This window comes from Triticum aestivum, chromosome 1B (assembly GCF_018294505.1).
Source record: "Triticum aestivum cultivar Chinese Spring chromosome 1B, IWGSC CS RefSeq v2.1, whole genome shotgun sequence".
Taxonomy (NCBI): Eukaryota; Viridiplantae; Streptophyta; class Magnoliopsida; order Poales; family Poaceae; genus Triticum; species Triticum aestivum.
The window spans coordinates 463,350,852-463,373,698 of NC_057795.1; the positions used below are offsets into that span (position 1 = coordinate 463,350,852).

Here is a 22,847-nt window from a genome sequence, read left to right on the forward strand (position 1 = left end):
TTCATCCGATCTCGTGGTAGATCAACTCTATAACCATCATACACACACATCAATACAATCAAAACATGACGTAGGGTTTTACCTCTTTGAGAGGGCCCGAAACTGGATAAATATTGTCTATGCATTCCTTGTTCCCCATCGATCCAAGATCTACAGTTCGGGACCCTCTACCCGAGATCCGCCGGTTCTGACACCGACATAGCCCACCTGGCACCACCCTCCCCGCCACCCCAGAAATATGTCTGGAACTCTTGGCCCATTCTAAAATCGCGCACTCATAGTGTTGGCTCTCATATATTTGTGCATATACACTCTAATTGATCCTCGTTTTCGCATAGATATAGGTCAGAATTTTTCGTCACCACACACGTCAACAACATTACAAATCAAACCATATTTGTTATCTTTTAAATTCAAATTTAAGTAGGACATATACTTTAAATGCATGAACAAAAGACAAAGCATCATACAAGACCAAAGTTCAACCAAAAGCATTTACCATGCGCAAATTCAACCACATGAAAAATCACTTGTTGCCTACGCCACTATCTCCTCCCAAATTTGCACCAGTCCCTCATCCCGTGTGTTAATCTCTCATAGGTTCCCCCAACCTTGTCCATTGAATTTCCCTAGATGAAGGGAGGATCAGGAGCCGTCTGGGAAGTGGCGGAGCCCGGCGCATGCTTGTGCTTCGGATTTTAACTTTTTGTTACCACACACTTCAACAACATTGTAAATCAAACCATAGTTTTCATTTTAAAATTCAAATTTATATATGACATAGACTTCAAATGCATGAACAAAAGATGAAGCATCATACAAGAACAAAGTACAACTAAAAGCAATCACCATGCACACATTCAACCAAAGGAAAATCACATGTTAGTCAGCACCACCATCTTCTTCCAAGTTTGCACCGCTCCCTCCACATGTGTGTTGGTCGCTTCATAGCATCCTAGAAGCCATGATCCCCGACCACCTATCTCCGAAAATGTTATTGTCCTTTCACCAATGACATTTGGATACAACATCATGAATCGGTTCTCCTTGGCCACCTTTTCATGCATCAATCAATTCTTCTCAAGTTGAAGTCTATGTGTCTCCATCTCTTCCTTGCACATTTTTTTTCTTTTCGTTAATCTATTCCCACCGCTCCAACTTCTCTTGTTACCTCCTCTCTGCCAAATCCATTTTCCTTTGCATCACTTGAGCCGTCAACTCCTTTGCGTTGATCACTCACCAATCTTGACACCACTGCACACAAAAAATGTGCGAAAAGTATTGCCACTTTGCACAATTGAAGCGAACAAGTTGAAAGACCAAGGGAAAACGATGTTTTATCAACTAGGCATTTCATCAAACACTTCGCCATTCATAGGTTCCCTCAATCTCGTTCATTGAATTTCGCCAAACGAAGGGAGGAAGGAGAGCCGTGCGAGATGCGATGGAGCCTGGCACATTCTTGCGCTTCGGACTGCCCTTCGTGCTAGGCGCCCAGCCTCCACCGACATTGCGTTGCAGCAGCTGCGAGACGGGAAAGACAAAGTCGACGTCGACAATGGAAATGAAGGGTCATTCACTAGTGTGCCCGACTCGTCGGCGATCGAGCCCACGAGGTGATGGCCTTGGCGGTGGCAGGGTAATGCATGCAACCCAAGAGGCGTAGGTTCTGCGAGGCACCAATGGAACACAACGTCAGCGGTAGGGACAGCCAAAGGCATCGCTATGACAAGACAGGGGCAACGATGTCGCGAGCGCGAAGAAGGAATGCGAGCGGAAATGCCTGTCACGCTAGGTCATTTTCAGGATGGAGTGCGCTCCAAATTATCTCCTCCAAATATGTAGGCAAGAGTGACAAAGTCCGGGTCCGCAATTCATTTTGCAGCCCATTCACCATAAAAATAGTTATTATGGAATTCCACCCGATACGACTCTGATAGAGTTGCTCTAAGGTGCGTTGTAATTTTTCTATCAAAAAAATAATGCCAAACAAGTTTCCACGTAGAACAAAGGATTTGTAGTCTAAATGTGTGCTTTGCTAGAGGCCTCCATGTCTTTCTTTCCTTTTGTAATTGGAAGATATATATACCTCCATGTTAAGTTATTGAAGACGCGGAAACGAACAACCTGAGCAAGGCTATAATATAACCTCACATGGGAATTTGATATGAAACAGCCCACGAATTCTGAACACTAGTCTTGAACATCAGCACGGTTGTTAACATGGAGAACACAGACTGATGTTACAGCATTACACCGCTCAAGCTTAACATCTCCAAACAAGATACACGGACATAATCGGAACTGCGAAACAGAAGTGACCCTACGTAACTCAGTAACTACGGCGAGACCCGACAAATCCGGTCAAGGCCAACCAACTAAACCTATCACAGACTAGGCCGGTCTGACTGCATCTAGGCAAACCACATGTCTCTCTATAACGATACACTTCCCTTAGCATGATCGCCATTGTTCAATCGAACAGGAGGATGTTACATTCTTGCTTGGTGTCAATTGAGGACCTGGCCATCATGAAACCATAATAGATTGAATAGTTAACCTTACCACCGAGCGAGTACCCAATGCCCAGAACCAGAAACTTCAGCTGTACAAGATTTCCAGCAGCATCTGTCAGGTGGTGGCGGTGTTATCAACGAATGTTGGCAGGGCTCATGGTTGCGCACTCCGGTGGCTTGGCCTTAGCGCCTTAGCAAAGAAGTTGCGGAGCTCAGGGATGACGCGCTGGATTAGCTGAGAGAAACTGCATTTGCAAGATGGCCAGTTAGAAGGATTAGGATTTTTGTTGCTTGAAGAGCGCTACATTATTATGTACCAATGTGGTGGCCCTAAATTAAGATACCCACCCGGGTCTGGTGCAGATCTTATCAAACTGCTCCAAAATAAACAAGACGCACGTATGTCTCAGTGACATGGCATGAAAGGCTTCGGATAAGTCATACATATCAGAGACGTTGTCTAAATTAACATCCTGCAAGATATTCAATACAATCAATTAGACCCAGTCGGCAGCGGTTCAAACATAGAACTTTGGGGGTGATGTTCCTGAGATCACCTGCGCAATTGTATATTCACATAGGCGTTTGAGGCCTTCTAACAGATACTGATCTGCAGCTCTCAGAAGATCTTGAGCAAGCTCGTTGGTTACTTCGACTGACCCTGTATAGATAAATCTGCACAAAACAAAGAAGATGTTCCCAAACTTCAATTGCAGGCAGCAGGCCTTGTCCCGTAAGAGAAAGGAACTAACATGCAGATTTACCCATGGGCAATGTCCAAGGAACAAGAATGGTCAATGATTTACTAACCTCATCATGAGTTCAAACACGTCCCACCTGATATTTGGAATTTCTATGTCTCTTGCATCCTTTTCCTGGTTGAGAAAATGGTGAGTTTCTTGTAAACAGAAATTGTTCAACTAGCAAACAAGATCCACAGCTTCCAACCAAAAAAGGAATATCATGTTATGTCGAGACTAACCCTGTATCCACCATCAAACATTGCACGGAATGCATCTGAAGAAGCAAGCAAAGCAATTCTGTGTGCATAAAAGCGTTTTCCTGCGGATCACAAGGGAGGTGATTATTATGGTCCTAATGAAAAAACAGCAATTATCTAAAGTAGTTTCTGTGAAGGCAGGGTGCAGAAACGTCACGAACCTTCCACCAAGAAGGTGACATCTGAAAGTGTCGAACTGTTCACATATTGCTCTCCAAGATAAACCTGCAGCCAGAAGTACATTTAGTAATAGCAATAGCCAGAATTATGGATGGACCAATCCATCGGTATTAGGAGTTGATTTATGGCTCATTAAGAATATCCAGGATAGGGCAAGGTAAAGCCTTGCCAACTACTAAGAACAGACTGCTAAGCAGTATAAAATTACATGACAGAACAGGTTGCAGATGTCACGATTTGTAGGAAATAACATTTTAAGTTAGTTTGTGCACATATGATCTTGATTTAATTCAGATCTTGCTAATAGCTCCAAAGTAGTACTAGCATATATCCCTAGAACTATATTTTTTACGACAATTTTGTTAGACAAATCTCTCTTCCAAGCACTGTGAAGACCTTATTCACTTCAATAGCATAACTACATAGTCAAGACAAATCACCTTTTTTTTAGTTTCTACTAACCTGTGGCGTTGGAGATGGAGGTGCAGCATCCATCGGAGAGAGTGCTGCAGCTTTGTTGGCTAATTTGTATAGTGCTACCGAACCATCCTGTTGATGTTTCGAGCTGACCGAAACCAGAAGATCAAGAAGCAAGTCGAGACCTGAATTAAGCCAGAATTTAATCCATGGAGAACAAAACACAAATGAAACAAGGAACACTTAAGATGTCAAATTGTTCATACCATTATTATCAATAAAAATTGTTCGCTGATCTTCAGGGGCACAGAGGTGTGCGAGAGCCAGAGCAACACGCCTCTGCACAGACTTTTCTCCTACTCTCATGAGATAAACCAAGTGTTTTAACACCTGTTAAAGATCGCGCGTGAGTCAGCTGGAGTAGATGCCACAGCTTGGCAAATAAAAGAAAAAAGAAACAGTGAGCAAAACTTACTCGTCCATTTATCTTCTCCTCTAGCCTCTTCAATGTCTTAGCTACACAGTCCTTTGTAGCCTGAAAAAAAGTGCTTAACCCGACTCAGGTATAAATTTACTAAGAAAGTACCAACCTATGCTATGATGGTTGACATACCTGGACGATAAATTCGCCATCCTGCAACTTTTGGACACCTCCTACTTTAACGAAGTCAGAGACATAATCCTACAAGAAGAAAGTTATTATTGATACATGAAAGTAAGAAGCTTACATAAAACAGAAATGGAACATGACTACATGAGTTCGTTCCCTTTGAAGAACAAATATGAAATAATAAATAGAAACCAATATTTTGAACAATAAAAAATTACCTCATTGTCCGCAACTCCATAAAGAGCAAACGCAGCATTATGTTGCAGAGAACCATTTTTTGAGTCAAGAAGCTTTAGTAAAGGCAACAAGCCACCATTGTATGCAATACCTGCTTGGTTATGTGTGTCCTGTGAAAGAAAAGATTTTCTTTCAAATTAGCCATACAGGTTAATCAAGATAAATAAGTAAATAAAATATGCCCACTCCAAACAAAGAGATAACACACTAAAACTAATAGAATACTGTTTCATTTTCCAATCCCATGATTGGAATGTTTACAGCTTAGAAAGACAATGAAAAGGGAATAACTTGGCATGTGCCTGACACTAAAATATCTAAACTCTTGCTTACTAATCCCTCCGTTCCTAAATATAGGTCTTTCTAGATATTTCACTATGGACTACATACAGATGTATATAGACGTAGTTTAGAATGTAGATTCATACATTTTGTTCCGTATGTAGTCCATATTGAAATCTCTAGAAAGACTTATATTTAGGAACGGAGGGAGTACAAGTCTTTGTAGAGATTCCACTATGGACTACATACGGAGCAAAATGAGTGAATCTACTCTAAAATGCATCTACATACATCCGCATGTGGTCCATAGTGAAATCTCTACAAAGACTTATATTTAGGAACGGAGGGAATAACAAATACAGAATGTGGCAATGTACTGCATGGAGTCCAGATGACACCTGGTAGGCAAAAAAAAATATCCAACATGATATGCCATATGACAATGACCATTGGGGCTTATGTTTCAGCCTTTGGCTTATGTAGATCAAAGATGTTAGTTTAATTTGTAAAACTGTATTTCAATTTATGTACAAGAATCTGTAAAACTGTATATCAATCTGTATGTGTGCAATGCTGCAGTTTAAATTGATCTGATTGTATTTGAACAGGGTTTATCTCTCACGTAAAAGTAAAATTAATCAAATAATCTGGCAGAGAAGTTATCTCTTGTACAATTTTGTCAATTCTAATAGTGATTGTATTTGAACAGGGTGACTTCATCATGCATGTCAAACAGGCATTTCACTGCGAAGAATCTGCCAGGGAGAAAATGGTGTATTTTCCTTCAGGACTATTCAGAAATGCGCATGTTCAAGAGATATGCTGAACTATGCTGGGTTACGATTACTTGTCGCGGGACAATGGATACAGCGAAGAAGCATATATACAAATAAAAGGTACAAATCTGAACAGAAACCATTTGAGAGGCAGATGCTCAACAGTTAGTCTGGATATTTAACACACACAAAGAGAATGAGCTGCATGGCTTCAATTACTGATGGTACATTAAACATAACCTGTGGTCACTCTCATGTCAATCCTTCTAAGAGGGGACACTGCATCCCAATGTAAAATCAACATAGAGAAAAAGGGAAGCAGCAAAGTTGAGAAAGTGCTCTGTCACTATGTCAGGTGATTTATGAAGGGAAGTAAGGATTGTCATTGTTGTTTCTCTTTCACTGCTACAATGCGTCCCCAAAATACTTGCAGTAAAACCCGCTGACAAACATAAGCAATCAGATTGATATTGTTGTGTGCAAGGGGAGTATAGAATGAGAAATATAACCTGTGCAAGCCTCCCAAGGGCAAAAGCTGACATCTCCCTGAGTTGGAAGTCAGCTGACTGTAGCATGTCAATTAGTGGTCGGACTGCCCCCCGTTGCACAATATGGACCTGCCAAACCCCATACATGCATATTTAGAGAGGATAGCTCAAAAAATAATTCTGTACTCTTTTGATTCACCATGGCTAACTCTTTATCGTACGAAACAACATATTTAGTAAGTAGGTAGACATAATCAATCAATGATATGTAGCACAAGAGTATTATATAGGAAAAAGTACTTCATTTTATTTTTTACTCTTCCACTTCATCACTCGTCATAAAAAAAATGGAGCTAACAACAAATGAAGCATCCGTAAGCACCTTGCACTCAGAGTCGGCCGAAGCAAACTGCCCTAGCAACAAAGCAGCTTCTCTTTGGCTTTCCGTACAGCAGGAACTGCAAAAGAAAAGATGAAGCACAGGTTCTTTAAGCTGGAGAGCAGACTCAGGGCAACCATGCCTTCATATACTAAGATTGGGACTACAATAAAACAGTTTCTCGTGTTACAATATGGATATGATATGGAATCTGGGTTAGAAGATAATTTGCTACACGCAAGCTTACACTTGAAAATCTCATAAGATTATATCATTATAATCACATATTGTTTTGACCTTAAAGCAACAAAATTAATCCGCATCCAGGAACACATGCACAATGGTGTAATCAGTAATCGAGTGTGTATTGCTCATGTACAGCTAAAAGTAAAGTATATAGAATTTGAATTTCCAGCAGTACTCTAGCAGAACTCAACAAATAAATACAGTAAATATGCATTTCATTATTAACAGATACTCCCTCTGTAAACTAATATAAGAGCGTTTAGATCACTAAAATAGTTATCTAAACGCTCTTATATTAGTTTACGGAGGGAGTACAATTAAAACTATCATCATAAGCTGCATATGACGATCATCATACCTTAATAGCCCAATTACAGGTTGCAAGGCCCCCGCATTAAGAACCTCTTTCTTGATATTTGGGGATGAATGGACCAAATTTCCAATGACACCAACCTGCCACGCCAACAGAGTGTATTTAGTACTTACTGGCATGCACAGCAAAAACAATATCATACATATGGCTAGTTCCACGACTAGGGTGATTTCATGCAAAATTGTCACAATATGTTGTATACAGAGAACTTTATGAGGACAGCCTTTGCATTTGGCAAAAGTATAAATCTATATAGAAATCTATATGTAATTGATAGAAGCAAATAGTCGGATCATTTTCTTTGTATAAATTTCACAGGATCAGTAACTCCATTGCTAAGTTAAAGGTGTTAATGTTCCAAATTTCCAATTGGCTGATGTGGAATAGCTCTTCTTTTGTAACACTCCAAAAAGTAAGTTGCGTGCATCGCATCAAATATATAAAGCTACAGGACAGGTGCTCAAACTTGCCTAGTTAGGTTGTGATATTAAGGTTCTTAACGTCAATTTTAGCCTGGCAGACTTCATCAAGGTCTCAGCTTGCTTAATTGTACTACTTAGGCCCATCTTCAATAATGTGACAGAAAAATGAGTTCCTCAAACAAGCCCATTTGTGACATTAAGGTCCTTAACTTCAATTTCAGAATTGCAGGCTCCCTCAAGGCCTCAGCTTGCTCAATTGCACTAACTAGGCCTATCTTTAGTAATGCGACAGAAACTGGTGTGGCAGAGCACAGTACGGATTATAAGGATGCTTTGCCTCTACTAATTATGAACCTCAAGCTTGTCATACCAATTAAGCATCTTCCATGTCAAATTAATTTTCCATCATTTAGCCAACGAATGGATCTAACTAGCTCAATTAAGCAAGCTCCGATAGGCTAATGTTTAGTTCAAAGCCCAAACACCTAGATACACAGCCAGGAAGCCTGACAACCTCTAATGCAATTCATTTTTCTGATAATCAGCATGTTTTGTGTAGCTTTATTTCTTATTCTGCACTTGCTGCAATACGAGTCACTATGACTTAGAACGAGTTCATCAGACGATTTTCTAGGAATTCCACTGTGGCATACTTATATACTTGCTGCCATCATGCACTAGGTTCATTTGTGCAATCAAGTATAGCTCTCACCAAGTTCTATTACACTGCGTTTGGATGTCCCCATTGAAGCCCAGGAAATCAAATTGCTAATCATCTGACATCAATACGGATGTTTGGTTGCGCACTGAATTCGTATTGGAAACGCCAGACCATTTCCAAGCCGTATTGCCTCCAACGTAAAGCTCACTCCCATGATTCGGAGGGCTCCCGCTCTGTTTTCCTCTGAATCGTCCATCTCCCGCAACTTACCCCTTCGACCCCAGCAATCAGGAAAAGAGAAGAAAGGGGATCTCGCAAAGACGGCGGCCTACTAGGGCGGCGGCGACCAACCATGGCGCTCAGCGGCGGCGCAGCTCTGTCCTCCCCCTTCCGTCCCTTCCCTCCCCAATCCCGGTCCCCGTTGCTCTGCCCCCTCCCGCATCCCTCCGCTCCGGGTCTCCATCTCCCGTGGCGACCACCATGGAGACCAGTCTCCATCCCCATCCCGACTTGACGGCGACCACCATCCCATCTGGTGGCCGCGGCGACCATCATCCCATCCCGTCCCCATCCCCATGTGTTGCATCCCTCTCCCCTTACCACTGATTCAATCAGTCCTATTCAGCACCTCCTTCTCCACCATGTCGTTATTTTCTTCCTTTTTTACAGAGAAATTCTGTCTCGTTGATTTTGAGTATGGGTCATATGGCTACCGTGATGAGTACGCATGCTTTGGTTGTGACTATAACCTGTACTTTCTCTTCTTGTTGTGTGACCATTTGTCTTGTTGTGATTCATTTCTAGAATATTTACTATTTTTTACTGCTATATATTCATTCAATTATAGTCACATGTGAGCAGATTTAATTTTTCAGTCATGTACACCAAGATATAATCTTCATGCTAATGTAGCTATGCAATTCCAAAGTTTGTCATCCAAACAAGATTTGGTATTGAAACCTCAGAGGCATTTCAAGGGTCAATTCAGTGAACAGCCAAACAGTCGAATTCGTATTCGTGCCATTTCAGTTTCCTCACCGAATTGGAATTCTAGTCCAATTCAATACGGAGTGTTCCAATACGGACATCCAAACAAAGCGTTATCCTTTTTTTGCTTTATTTTTATATGAGACTCATTTTTCTACCAACTGAGCTATCCTGCACATTTTTATGAGTGAAATGACACCAGTCTTCTAGCAATGATGTGATGATCCCACTCATTCTTTGAGTAGACTGGTTACCAGATACTACGACCCCTAAAGGCACACTGCCTTGAGGTACACTCAAAGTAGATCACATTGGTCCAGCTACCTTATCGATTGAAACCGAATCATCATGAATAGACAATATTTTTAGATCCTGTTTCTCATTGATTTGGGGGGTAAGATTTCTCATATCTGTGTTCCTCTCAGTTTCTCCTAAAGTAATGTATGTTGATGAGATTTGATCTAATTAGCTCACTTGTAATAACTCTATTCTCCCTGGGTCAGACTATTCCAAAGAAAGCTCTCCTCTACCGCCATGGGATCTCGCACCAAACAGAAGTAAGAACTAGTTCGTTCACTCCATCAGGCAGCATCTTTTCTTCCGATAGCTGCAGTTCCGGACATCAGAAATGATGTATCAAAGCACCAACTCTTTTGTTGCCTATTGTCCAAGGTATTTTTTAAGCGCTAGGCACTGAGCGAGAGTTGTGCCTCTGCTTAGTGCAATGACAGCTTCAGCGGCGGCTTAAGCGGTGCCTAGGTGCTGAAGCTTTCTGTACGGACGTCATATGGACAGGAACAAGGGCACCCAAAAATCAATTTTCAAAACATGTAAGTCATGTATAAAACCTAAAATCGCAAGCATGTTGGGGAAGAAGAGACAAGGAGGAGCTCGAGCTCAGGGAAGGGGAAGCAAGCTGGCAGCGGTGAGGCTGGAGAGAAATCACCAGGCTCCAGCCTAGACAAGGAGGAGCTCGAGATTGGGGAAGAGGGGAGAGGACTGGCGGCGAGGTCGGGGACGGGAGCTCGAGGTCCAGCAGCGCTAGGTCGGGGAAGAAGATGGGTGGTGAGGCCCGGGAAGAAAGCCCCACATCTGGCGGCACAAGGTCGCCTTGCTCTCCTCTGTTTCTCTCACCCCGCTCTCCTTTGTCTAACCCTAGGCATCCGAGCGCTTTGTTTCAACGCTTACCACAAAAACAAAGCGGTAGGCCTCCGCTCATCACTTAAGCGCGCCTAGGCGTACACTCAATTTTTCACTGCCATTGTCTAGTGGTTCAGGACATCTCTCTTTCAAGGAGGCAGCGGGGATTCAACTTCCCTGGGGGTAGGGAGTATTATGAAAGGAGGTTAATCATGACGGTCAAGACCATAGATATTGATAGATAGAACTTCAATTTGTTTGTTGAAGTCAAGCAATTCTACTTGCTCACAATCACAAGAAATTTCTCCCCCGCCATATTTCTTCTCCGCTGTTTGTCCACTACCTCGGCTGAACCTAAGCAAAAGAATAAGAAGTCCAAGAGACTGAAAGTCTAGTTTTCGTAATCGACAGATTCGTTAACATGCCACTGAACCACTTTTCATTAACATAATGACAATATGAGCCCTTATTGCAGCTCTAGAATCTCTAGACAAAGGAATTACTCTATCCTTTATTTAATATTTAATAATAATAAGAGACAACAATTCAATACACTGAAGGAATTGGGTTCTGATGCACATCAATATCGATACAGTGCACCATAACTGCATTGCTCATAATGTAAATGGAGTATAATGATAAGTAAGTTAAGGTAAGTGCCGCTGTGCCGACTAACCTAAGTTATATTGCAACTTGAACAGAAATTTTGACCTGGAAGTTTCCCAAGCAATATATAGTACTAAGGTTCACCATTAAGCCAATCAAGACAATACATTTTGAGGCCTTAGGATAACTGTTATTCAAGATTGTAGAAAATAAGAGAAATAGCAAGGTTCAAAACCAGAACAATGTTTTCCTGTAATAGATACATGACAAGTGCCGCACTAAAAATGAAGAGGGGTTCAACCAAAGAAGTATATTTGATGAAAATATATGAATATTCAGTATCTTACTGCTTCATAGTGAATTGCAGCATCCTCTGACCGCAGCATTAAGATTAACGTTGGCAGTGCATTGCAATCAACGATCTGCATTAAGGAGTTAAAGGGAAGATTTACCATCTAGAAGTAAGGAAACAATATATATGGGTGAATGATGAAAGTCTGGTGTTAATATCTACTCCCTCTGTTCACTTTTGTAAGTCGTTTCAGACAACTCAAAATAAGCTGTTTTGCACATTGTCTGAAATGTCTTCAAGGTCTTATAAAAGTGAACAGAGGGAGTAACATTAATGTTGGTTTCATTAACTTAAACTTTCTTGTATTCTTACCAGGGTTTTGTTTTCATCATTTTTAAACGCCAAAGTCCTCAAGGCCCCTGCAGCTGCCCTCTGCACCTTAATATCCTGTGATTCTAGCAATTCAACGAGAGGTGGGATTCCGCCTTCAATTCTGCAGTACAACAAAACCATCAGCAAGCACAGAAAACTTTCATGGAAACGCAGCATTGACTAGTGAGTGGTAGATAGAATAAAACCTGATACAAGTTTTGATGTTGCTATTCTCATGAGCAAGGTTGGTAATTGCATCAGCTGCTCTTCTGATAAGGCTGTTAACTGCCCTCGAATTTGTAGCATTTTTATGCCTTCTTAGGAGAGTCACCAGCAGGGGTAGGGCACCAGCATCAACTATAAGTTGTTGATGTTCAGGCTGGTAAACCAACACAAAAAGTAATAAATGACTAAATTCTGAGAGTAACATAGCTAAAATCATAACAATGAAGTAGTCGCGTTGAAGAAAAGTTAACAATAATATTTATGGATTGCCTAAAGAGAACTAGGCAAGGTTGAAACCTATTCTGCTTGAACCCAAGTATACCTAGATTCTTATGAAGGCGTATGAGGTTACATTTACAGACAGACAAGAGATTAGGGGAAGGGAAGAGAGTGGTATTTATTTTCCTCTTGCATTTTGCTACGAAATGGGATGTTTCATGTATGAGCCGGCCACGGCCCAGAAAATTGGGATTATAAGAACAATTCAAGCAATTGCAATGGAATGTAAGCAAAATCTCAGCTAAAGTGCAAAGAGGAAAACTAATCGAATTAACCTTTACGGCTAGGAGCCCGAGAGCAAAGGCAGCCCCCTTCTCCACCTCGTGCTCGAACGGCCGCGGCTGCTGCTCCTCCTCCACCGCCGCCGCCATAGGGGGCACCTTCAGGTGGCACACCAACGCCGGCACGGCGCCGCCCTCTACGATTACGTTCACCATCTCCTCTGCGGCAAAAGCAGCAAGCAGATCCGCCTCAGTAACGGCGCCTGGACGGGTGGGGAAGAGTACGGATCGGCACGGTGGGCGTAGGGTTGGGGGATTACCGTTTTTCGCGAGCTCGGCGAGGACGCTAGTGGCGCGCTTGGCGGTGGCGCGGTCGGCGTGGCGCCACGAGAAGCAGTGGTGGAGGGCGTCGACCTGCGTGCGGACCTCGCGGGCGACCGCCGCCTGGGACTGGCGGCAGCAGATCTCGGGGCCGACGGAGCCCTCGTCGTCCTCGTTGTCGTCGTCGGCATCGGCGCTGCCGAGCGGCGACGAGACGGCGGCGGCCGCTGCGGCGGCGGCGGCGGCGGCGGCTGCGGCTGCGGCGGCCGAGGCGGCGGCCTCGTCGTCAATCCTGCGCTTCTGTGCCTTGCGCCGCGGGCGCTGCGGCTTCTGCTGCTCCGCCTCCATTAGAGCGGGTCGACGGCGATGAAGGTGGGGAACTTGTCGGAGGCGGAGGAGGAGGGAAGGGCAGAAGCAAAGAGTATGCGCGCCCCAGCGCGATAGGGATTTATTCCGCGTTCGGTTAAAATTGAGCACTTTTTATTTTATATACTGTAAGAAAAGAGAATGATACACTTTCTTTCCTCATTGTTGTGTACAGTAGTACTATATTTTGATTTAATTTTTTTTTGCATGGGTATATATTTTGATTGGTGATGACAAGTTCAGAACTATTCTTGCGCACGTACGGATACGGTGAGAAAATGATGATAAAGGTGTAATATACTCCCTGATGTAGAGTATTTTCTTTCTTTTTACCAAAAAAATTAATTTGTAACTTTTTCCTCTTTCCTTTTTCAAAAAATATCAATATATTCATAATTTGTCATGCCAGTACAAAAACAACAGAATTAATAAAAAACAGGTCAATGGACCACCTAGCTATGGCTACTCATGGCTCCACTTTTTACGCATTTTTATAGCTCATTTGTTGCATATTATCCTCATATATCATGTCCCATCGAGCCAATTACATGTCTATTATGTATGATTTCCAGTTTCACTTTTTGCATTGTGAGCATTGCATAGTTATGGGTTTTATTTAGTTCTTACTAGTCTTCTTTATTTGTTTTGTAGCAATTAAGGACCAAACACGATGAAAAATGCAAGGTTGGGATCAACAAGGAGGCCTTACACACACCAAGACTTAGGCATTTGGAAGTGTCAAAGATGACATTATTGCAAAGTGCTCAAAATCCGCGTCACTCATACGAATCCAACGAGACTAGGAACTTTTAAATCCGAGTTCGTGTGAAGAAATGACGACCACTTTACCTAAGGGTGTGTTTGGTTGTGGAACCAAGTGGAATGGAATGTAATGGTTCCATTCCAGAAGAATGGAATGGTTCTGTCTTCGTGTTTAGTAGAGCTAATGAGATGGAATGGAATGATTATGTATATGTGTTTGGTTACAGGAATTTAAGTACTAGATATCACTTAAATCATTAATCTCTTACCCCTTTCACAAACCAATTCAACAACATTGGCAATGCCAAGTATGTAATGGTTGAAAGAACCTAAATAAATTTGAATAAGGAAAACAAAAAAACATTAGATGCCATGATTGCAGCTGCAACTGAAGTACAAGGCCTGTAATCCAACACACAGTCGGCTGCATGAACACGGCATAAAACATTCAGACAGAATGCACAACGCCGTCTACATGAACATGGACTCGAGGTTGACGCGGGCGGGCTCATGCTGACGCTCGCAGCTCCATCCAACCAGCGGGCACATCTCCATCCAGCCGGCGGCACCCGCAGCTCCATCCAGCTCGCGCTCGCATCCAGCTGGCGCTCGCATCTAGCCGGCGTCCGCAGCTCCATACAGTCGACAACGCCCACAACTCCATCCATGTGGCGTCCGCAGCTCCATCCAACCGGCGGCGCCCGGAGAAGGAGGCAGCGGTTGTTGGAAAACGTAGTAGAAAACAAAAAAATCGACCTACGCACCCAAGATCAATATGAAGATGCATAACGGGTTGGGATCGCGATCGTTACCATCACTGAGTTGCAGCAGAAGAAGAATGTGTCTGTGTAGATCGTACTTGGAGTCCCTCAAACCTTTGATGAACGATCCCGCAAACCGCCCACGAACAGTCCCTCGAACGGAAGACGGGAAGCACGGCCTCTATACTTGGTTGCAAGCATGCAACCTTCATGATCCGACAGCACTTCGCCGTCCAGATCTAGTTGTCGCCGGAGAATTAGAGGGAGGAGATTAGAACCACACAGGGCTTCTAATTATGGGGATTAGAGGATTAGTCTAGCTCTAATTAGTCAACTGGGACCAACTAGAACTAAAAGTAAAAGAACTAGAGGAGGCTCCAAAACTTGTGTCTCAAAAGGGTGGAAATCCTCTAGTATATATAGGTTGGAGGGAAGAGGAGGGACACCACAAGGGGAGGGAAAGACCCTCCCCTTTGGCCGGCCAAGGGAGGAGGAATTGGACTCCTCCCCCACTCCAATTCGGCCTCCTTCCTTAGGGAAGGAAGGCGCCTCCCCACTTGGCCTTTATGGCCCAAGTTGCCTTCCACCTCTTGGTCTTTTAAGGCCCGTTGATTTCTAGTTAAATATAAAATAGTTATAAATACTTTTAAACCATTTTATATATGATTTAACATCCCCGGAAACATTTTCCACCTATATATATTTATCGGTAATACCTGGCATTACCCGATATTCACTAAAACCCTTCTAGTGACACCGAAACGCTAACCTATTAACCTAGAGCCTAGTGCCAGTTTCTGTTTCTTTCCTTGTTTTTGAGTTTTACAGAACAAAATACTAAACAGAGTCCAAACGGAATAAACTTTCGTGATGTTTTTTCTTGGACCAGAAGACATCAAGAGGACTTGGAGAGGGGGTCAGAAGATTCTCGGGGAGGCCACAATCCCTCAAGGCGCACCCTAGGGGGGGGCGCCTCTCTGGCTTATGGCCCCTCGGAGGTCCTCTAACCCTAACCTTTGCACTATAAATTCCCAGATATTCTCAAACCACCAGAAGCGTCCACTAAAATACTTTTCCGCCGCCGCAAGCCTCTGTTCCCATGAGATCCCATCTTGGGCCTTTTTTGGCACTTCGTCGGAGTGGAATTGGATCATGGAGGGCATCTACGTCAACCTTGCTGCCCTTCCGATGAAGCGTGAGTAGTTTACCACAGACCTATGGGTCCATAGCTAGTAGCTAGATGGCTTCTTCTCTCTCTTTGATCTTCGATACCATGTTCTCCTCGATGTTCTTGGAGTTCTATCCGATGTAATATTCCTTTGCGGTGTGTTTGTCGAGATCCGATGAATTTTGGATTTATGATCAGATTATCTATTAATATTATTTGAGTCTTCTCTGAACTTTTTGATGCATGATTAAATATCTTTGTATTTCTCTTCAAAATATCGGTTTGGTTTGGCCAACTAGATTGGTTTTTCTTGCAATGGGAGAGGTGCTTAGTTTTGGGTTCAATCTTGCAGTGTCCTCACCCAGTGACATAGTAGGGGTAGCCAGGCACGTATTGTATTGTTGCCATCGAGGATAAAAAGATGGGGTTTTATCATACTGCTTGAGTTCATCCCTCTACATCATGTCATCTTGCTTAAGGCGTTACTACGTTCTTATGAACTTAGTACTCTAGATGCATGCTAGATAGCGGTCGGTGTGTGGAGTAATAGTAGTAGATGCAGGCAGGAGTCGGTCTACTTGTCACGGACGTGATGCCTATATTCATGATCATTGCCTTAGATATCGTCATAATTATGCGCTTTTCTATCAATTGCTCAACAGTAATTTGTTTACCCACCATATGTTTTCTTTCAAGAGAGAAGCCTCTAGTGAAACCTATGGCCCCGGGGTCTATTTTCCATTATATATTTTCAGAACTATAAATAAAAAACCCAAAACTACCTTATTGTAATTTATTTATATTTACTTTAGTTTGCTCTTTTATTTATATTTTATACCTATCTCTATTAGATCTCACTCTTGTTTGTGACCGTGAAGGGATTGACAATCCTTTTTTCGCATTGTGTGCAAGTGTTTGTTAGTTTGTGCACGTGCATAGATTGGAGACTTGCTTGTGCCTCCTATTGGATTGATACATTGGTTCTTAATTGAGGGAAATACTTATCTCTACTTTGCTTCATCACCCTTTCCTCTTCAAGGGGAAACCAACGCAAGATCAAGAAGTAGCAGGAAGAATTTCTGGCGCCGTTGCCGGGGAGGTTCTACATCAAGCCTACCAAGTACCCATCATGAACTCTGATATCTTGCACTTACATTATTTGCCATTTGCCTCTTGTTTTCCTCTCCCCCACTTCTAAAACGTTTTCAGAAAAACACAAAAATATTTGCCTTTTTATTCGCCATTCTTTCGTTCGTCTTTTTCATTTGCTTTCAGTTTACTTGTGTGCTAGATTGCTTGCTTCGTTACGTGCTACTTCTTGAGCTTGCGTTGGTTTTTCCCTTGAAGAGGGAAGGGTGATGCAGCAAAGTAGAGATAAGTATTTCCCTCAGTTTGAGAACCAAGGTATCAATCCAGTAGGAGACATCACACAAATCACTGAATACATGCACAAACAATCAAACAACTTGCACTCAATGCAATAAAGGGGTTATCAATCCCTTCATGATTATTTGCAAAGGTGAGATCTGATAGAGATAGATAAACGATAAAGTAAATATTTTTGGTTTATAGATCGGGAAGTAAAAGATTGCAAAATAGTATATCAGAAACTTATATGATGGAAAATAGACCCCGGGGGCATAGGTTTCACTAGAGGCTTCTCTCAAGATAGAAAATAATACGGTGGGTGAACAAATTACTGTCGAGCAATTGATAGAAAAGCGCAAAGTTATGACGATATCTAAGGCAGTGATCATGAACATAGGCATCACGTCCGTGTCAAGTAGATTGAAACAATTCTGCATCTACTACTTTTACTCCACACATCAACCACTATCCAACATGCATCTAGAATATTAAGTTCATAAAGAATGGAGTAACGCATTAAGTAAGATGACATGATGTAGAGGAATTAACTCAAGCAATATGATGAAAACCCCATTTTTTATCCTCGATGGCAACAATACAATACGTGCCTTGCTGCCCTGACTGTCACTGGTAATTATGTCTTCTCAAAATAACATGGCCAAAGAAAGCTTATCCCTACAAAATCATGTAGTTTGGCTATGCTCCATCTTCATCACACAAAATATTTAAATCATGCACAACCCCGATGACAAGCCATACAATTGTTTCATACTTTTGATGTTCTCAAACCTTTTTAACTTTCACGCAATACATGAGTGTGAGCCATGGACATAGCACTATAGGTGGAATAGAATATGGTGGTTGTGGAGAAGACAAAAGGAGGGAGATAGTCTCACATCAACTAGGCGTATCAATGGGCTATGGAGATGCCCATCAATAGATATCAATGTGAGTGAGTAGGGATTGCCATGCAACGGATGCACTATAGCTATAAGTTTGTGAAAGCTAAAAAAGAAAAACTAAGTGGGTGTGCATCCAACTTGCTTGCTCATGAAGACCTAGGGCGATTTGAGGAAGCCCATCGTTGGAATATACAAGCCAAGTTCTATAATGAAAAATTCCCACTAGTATATAAAAGTGAAAAAATAGGAGACTTTCTATCATGAATATAGGCATCACGTCCGTGTCAAGTAGACCGAAATGATTGTGCATCTACTACTATTACTCCACACATCGACCGCTATCCAGCATGCATATAGAGTATTAAGTTCATAAAGAACGGAGTAACGCATTAAGTAAGATAACATGATGTAGAGGAATTAACTCAAGCAATATGATGAAAACCCCAATCTTTGTATCCTCGATGGCAACAATACAATATGTGCCTTGCTGCCCCGACTGTCACTGGGAAAGGACACCTCAAGATTGAACCCAAAGCTAAGCACTTTTCCCATTGCAAGAAAAACAAATCTAGTTGGCCAAACCAACCGGATAGTTCGAAGATAATTACAAAGATATCAAATCATGCATATAAGAATTCAAAGAAGATTCAAATAATATTCATAGATAAGTTGATCATAAATCCACAATTCATCGGATCTCGGAAAACACACCGCAAAAAAGTATTACATCGAATAGATCTCCAAGAACATCGAGTAGAACATGGTGTTGAGAATCAAAGAGAGTGAATAAGCCATATAGCTACTAGCTATGGACCTGTAGGTCTATGGTAAACTACTCACGCTTCATCGGAAGGGCAATAGAGTTGATGTAGAAGCCCTCCATGATTGAATCCCCCTCCGGCAGGGTGCCAAAAAAGGCACCCATATGGGATCTCATGAGTCAGAAGGTTGCGGCGCCGAAAAAGTGTTTTCGTGGATGCCTCTGGTGGATAGGGGATATATGGGAATATATAGGGGAAATAATTAGGTCAGGAGGGTCACGGGAGGGCCACAAGGGTGGGGAGGGGGCTCCGTCCTTGTGGCCGCCTCGTGGCTCCTCCGACTTCATCTCTAAGTCTCCTGGTTGTCTTCTGGTCCAAGGAAAATCATCGTGAAGGTTTCACTCTGTTTGGTATTCCTTTTTTGTGAAACTAAAAAATAAGGAAAAAAACAGGAACTGGCACTGGGCTCTAGGTTAATAGTTTAGTCCCAAAAATAATATAAAATAGCATATTAATGCATACAAAACATACAAAACGGATAATATAATAGCATGGAACAATAAAAAATTATAGATATGTTGGAGACGTATCATTGCGATGTCTCAAGAAAACACCAAGTTGTGTGACTTTTCCAACACTAATAATAATGATTTTATTAGTACTCCGATTGCTCCCGACACTAGTGTGGAATCTTATGAAATTAATGCCACTTTGTTGAATCTTGTCATGAATGTAAAAGCGTGTTCTTCTAGTTTTTGCAATAACAATGATGAAGATCTTAAAGTGATTGGTGTGACTCCTATTGAATCTTTATTTTCTAATATAAATCTCGATAAAGATGGGACTAGAGAGGAGTCAACTTTAGCTAGAAGGCGTCCCAATGATTTGGGGTTTAAAGAACCTAATGGAAAAAATGATAAAAGTGGGATTGGAGAGGTCAAAAACTTGAATTAGCGATAAACCCACTCTTTTGGATTTCAAGGACTTTAATTATGACAATTTTTCTTTGATAGATTGTATTTCCTTGTTGCAATCCATGTTGAATTCACCTCATGCTTATAATCAAAATAAAGCTTTTACTAAACATATCATTGATGCTATGATGAAATCGTTTGAAGAAAAACGTGAGTTGAAAGTTTCTATCCCTAGAAAGCTTTATGATGAGTGGGTGCTACACTACTGCAGGATGCTGCTAATGCGACACTATGATCAGAGACTCTTCGAGAAACTATGTGCGATGCAATAATCACAAACGGTGGTGTCAGAGAACCGTCAAAAATGTCCAAAATGTTTGCGATGACGGGTGCATCAAACACGGTTCAGATTTGAGTTGCGTGTGCGATGCACGACATACGATTCAGTTCAATGAACTATCTGCGATGAGGAACAAAAAACGGGCAGCCAAATGAAGGTGTGTGCGATACACATCATACAGTTCACTCGGATTAACTGTTTGTGATGAGGTGGAACAACAGAAACGAACAACTAGATAAAGGTGTGTGTGATTGAGGGCATATGCTTCAGAAGGATTAACTGTTTGCGATTAGGCAACAAAACAAAAACGGTAAGCCAGATCAAAGGTGTGCGATTGATGGCATACACTTCACACGGATGAACTGTTTGCGATTAGCCAAACAAATAGAAACATTTAGGCAGATCAACGTGTGTGTGCTAGACGGGCAAACATTCTAATTAAAAGAAGCATGTGCGATGGTAATAATGAGCGCGCACGGTTCTTGGAACAAGATGTGTGCTGACATTGCCAATTGCGGTGCACCAAACGCCACGTACGCGGCCGAGAAAGTGTGCCCACGTTACGTCATTTGGGAATAGTGCCGCACTTAGAAATTATAGAACCGTCAATAAATTTTGAGCCTGCATCCCGTCACCTTCCAAATTGCAAACCTGTTCACACTGATCAAAACCTAAACGGTTTCCCACTTAGGAGCGTATTAGTACTCGATTATAAATACTATCTATGCCAAGATGACTGCACATTCCTTCCTCACCTCCTCATCCACAAAAGCAAACAAGTCATTTAGCATCGTTCTCTTGCGTCTGCCATGGCCAGATTGAGTTCTCGGTCAAGAGATTACCACCACGGAGAGGAGAGCATGGAAGCAGAAGCACGAGAGATGTCCCGATTAGCCGCGAAAGCAGCCGACATGTCCCACCGCGTCGCCGAAGCATCACGGAGGTCTCGCCACACCGCCGAAATAGCACGGAGGTCCCGTCGCACCGTCGATGCAGCAGACTGGTCCGGTCGCGCCGCGGAAGCAACAGAGATGTTCTGTCATGCCGTGAATGTAGCAGAGATGTCCTCCCTGTTGGGGAACGTAGTAATTTCAAAATTTTCCTACGCACACGCAAGATCATGGTGATGCATAGCAATGAGAGGGGAGAGTGTTGTCCACGTACCCTCCTAGACCGAAAGCGGAAGCGTTAGCACAACGCGGTTGATGTAGTCGTACGTCTTCATGGCCCGATCGATCAAGCACCGAAATTACGGCACCTCCGAGTTCTAGCATACGTTCAGCTCGATGACGTCCCTCGAACTCCGATCAAGCTGAGTGTCGAGGGAGAGTTACGTCAGCACGATGGCGTGCTGACGATCTTGATGTTCTACCGTCGCAGGGCTTCGCCTAAGCACTCCTACAATATTATCGAGGAGGACTATGGTGGAGGGGGCACCGCACACGGCTAAGAGATCCAAGGGATCAATTGTTGTTGTGCCTAGAGGTGCCCCCCTGCCCCGTATATAAAGGAGCCAGGGGGAGGGGGTCGGCCGGCCAGGAGGGGCGCGCCAGGAGGAGTCCTCCTCCCACCGGGAGTAGGACTTCCCCTCTTCCTTGTTGGAGTAGGAGAGAGGGAAAGAGGGGGAGAGGAGGAAGGAAAAGGGGGCTGCACCCCTTGTCCAATTCGGACCAGAGGGGGGCTGCGCGCCTCCTTCCTTTCGGCCTCTCTCCTCTATTCCCGTATGGCCCAATAAGGCCCATATACTCCCCAGCGAATTCCCGTAACTCTCCCGTACTCCGAAAAATACCCGAATCACTCGGAACCTTTCCGAAGTCCGAATATAATCGTCCAAAATATCGATCTTTACGTCTCGAACATTTCGAGACTCCTCGTCATGTCCACGATATCATCCGGGACTCCGAACTCCTTCGGTACATCAAAACTCATAAACTCATAATATAACTGTCATCGAAACCTTAAGCGTGCGGACCCTACGGGTTCGAGAAGAATGTAGACATGACCGAAACACGTTTCCGGTCAATAACCAATAGCGGAACCTGGATGCTCATATTGGCTCCCACATATTCTACGAAGATCTTTATCGGTCAAACCGCATAACAACATACATTGTTCCCTTTGTCATCGGTATGTTACTTGCCCGAGATTCGATCGTCGGTATCTCAATACCTAGTTCAATCTCGTTACTGGCAAGTCTCTTTACTCGTTCCCTAATACATCATCCCGCAACTAACTCATTAGTTACAATGCTTGCAAGGCTTATAGTGATGTGCATTACCGAGTGGGCCCAGAGATACCTCTCCGACAATCGGAGTGACAAATCCTAATCTCGAAATACGCCAACCCAACAAGTACCTTCGGAGACACCTGTAGAGCACATTTATAATCACCCAGTTACGTTGTGATGTTTGGTAGCACACAAAGTGTTCCTCCGGTAAACGGGAGTTGCATAATCTCATAGTCATAGGAACATGT

At 42.8% G+C, this 22,847-nt stretch overlaps 1 protein-coding gene across 1 annotated transcript; it reads right to left on the reverse strand.

Moving 5' to 3' along the window:
* Positions 1-2,182: 2,182 nt before the first annotated feature.
* On the reverse strand, positions 2,183-13,446 carry LOC123131955 (ARM REPEAT PROTEIN INTERACTING WITH ABF2). Its single transcript, XM_044551688.1, has 19 exons — positions 13,030-13,446; positions 12,764-12,930; positions 12,191-12,363; positions 11,985-12,105; positions 11,668-11,742; positions 7,490-7,584; positions 6,889-6,964; positions 6,528-6,635; positions 4,942-5,070; positions 4,727-4,795; positions 4,589-4,648; positions 4,380-4,503; positions 4,159-4,298; positions 3,678-3,741; positions 3,499-3,578; positions 3,327-3,391; positions 3,074-3,191; positions 2,865-2,989; positions 2,183-2,761 (listed from the first exon to the last, which is right to left on the reverse strand). Exons 1-19 carry the CDS (start codon positions 13,376-13,378, stop codon positions 2,671-2,673), a joined length of 2,229 nt encoding a protein of 742 aa, XP_044407623.1. The 5' UTR covers positions 13,379-13,446; the 3' UTR covers positions 2,183-2,670.
* Between the last annotated feature and the right edge of the window lie 9,401 nt (positions 13,447-22,847).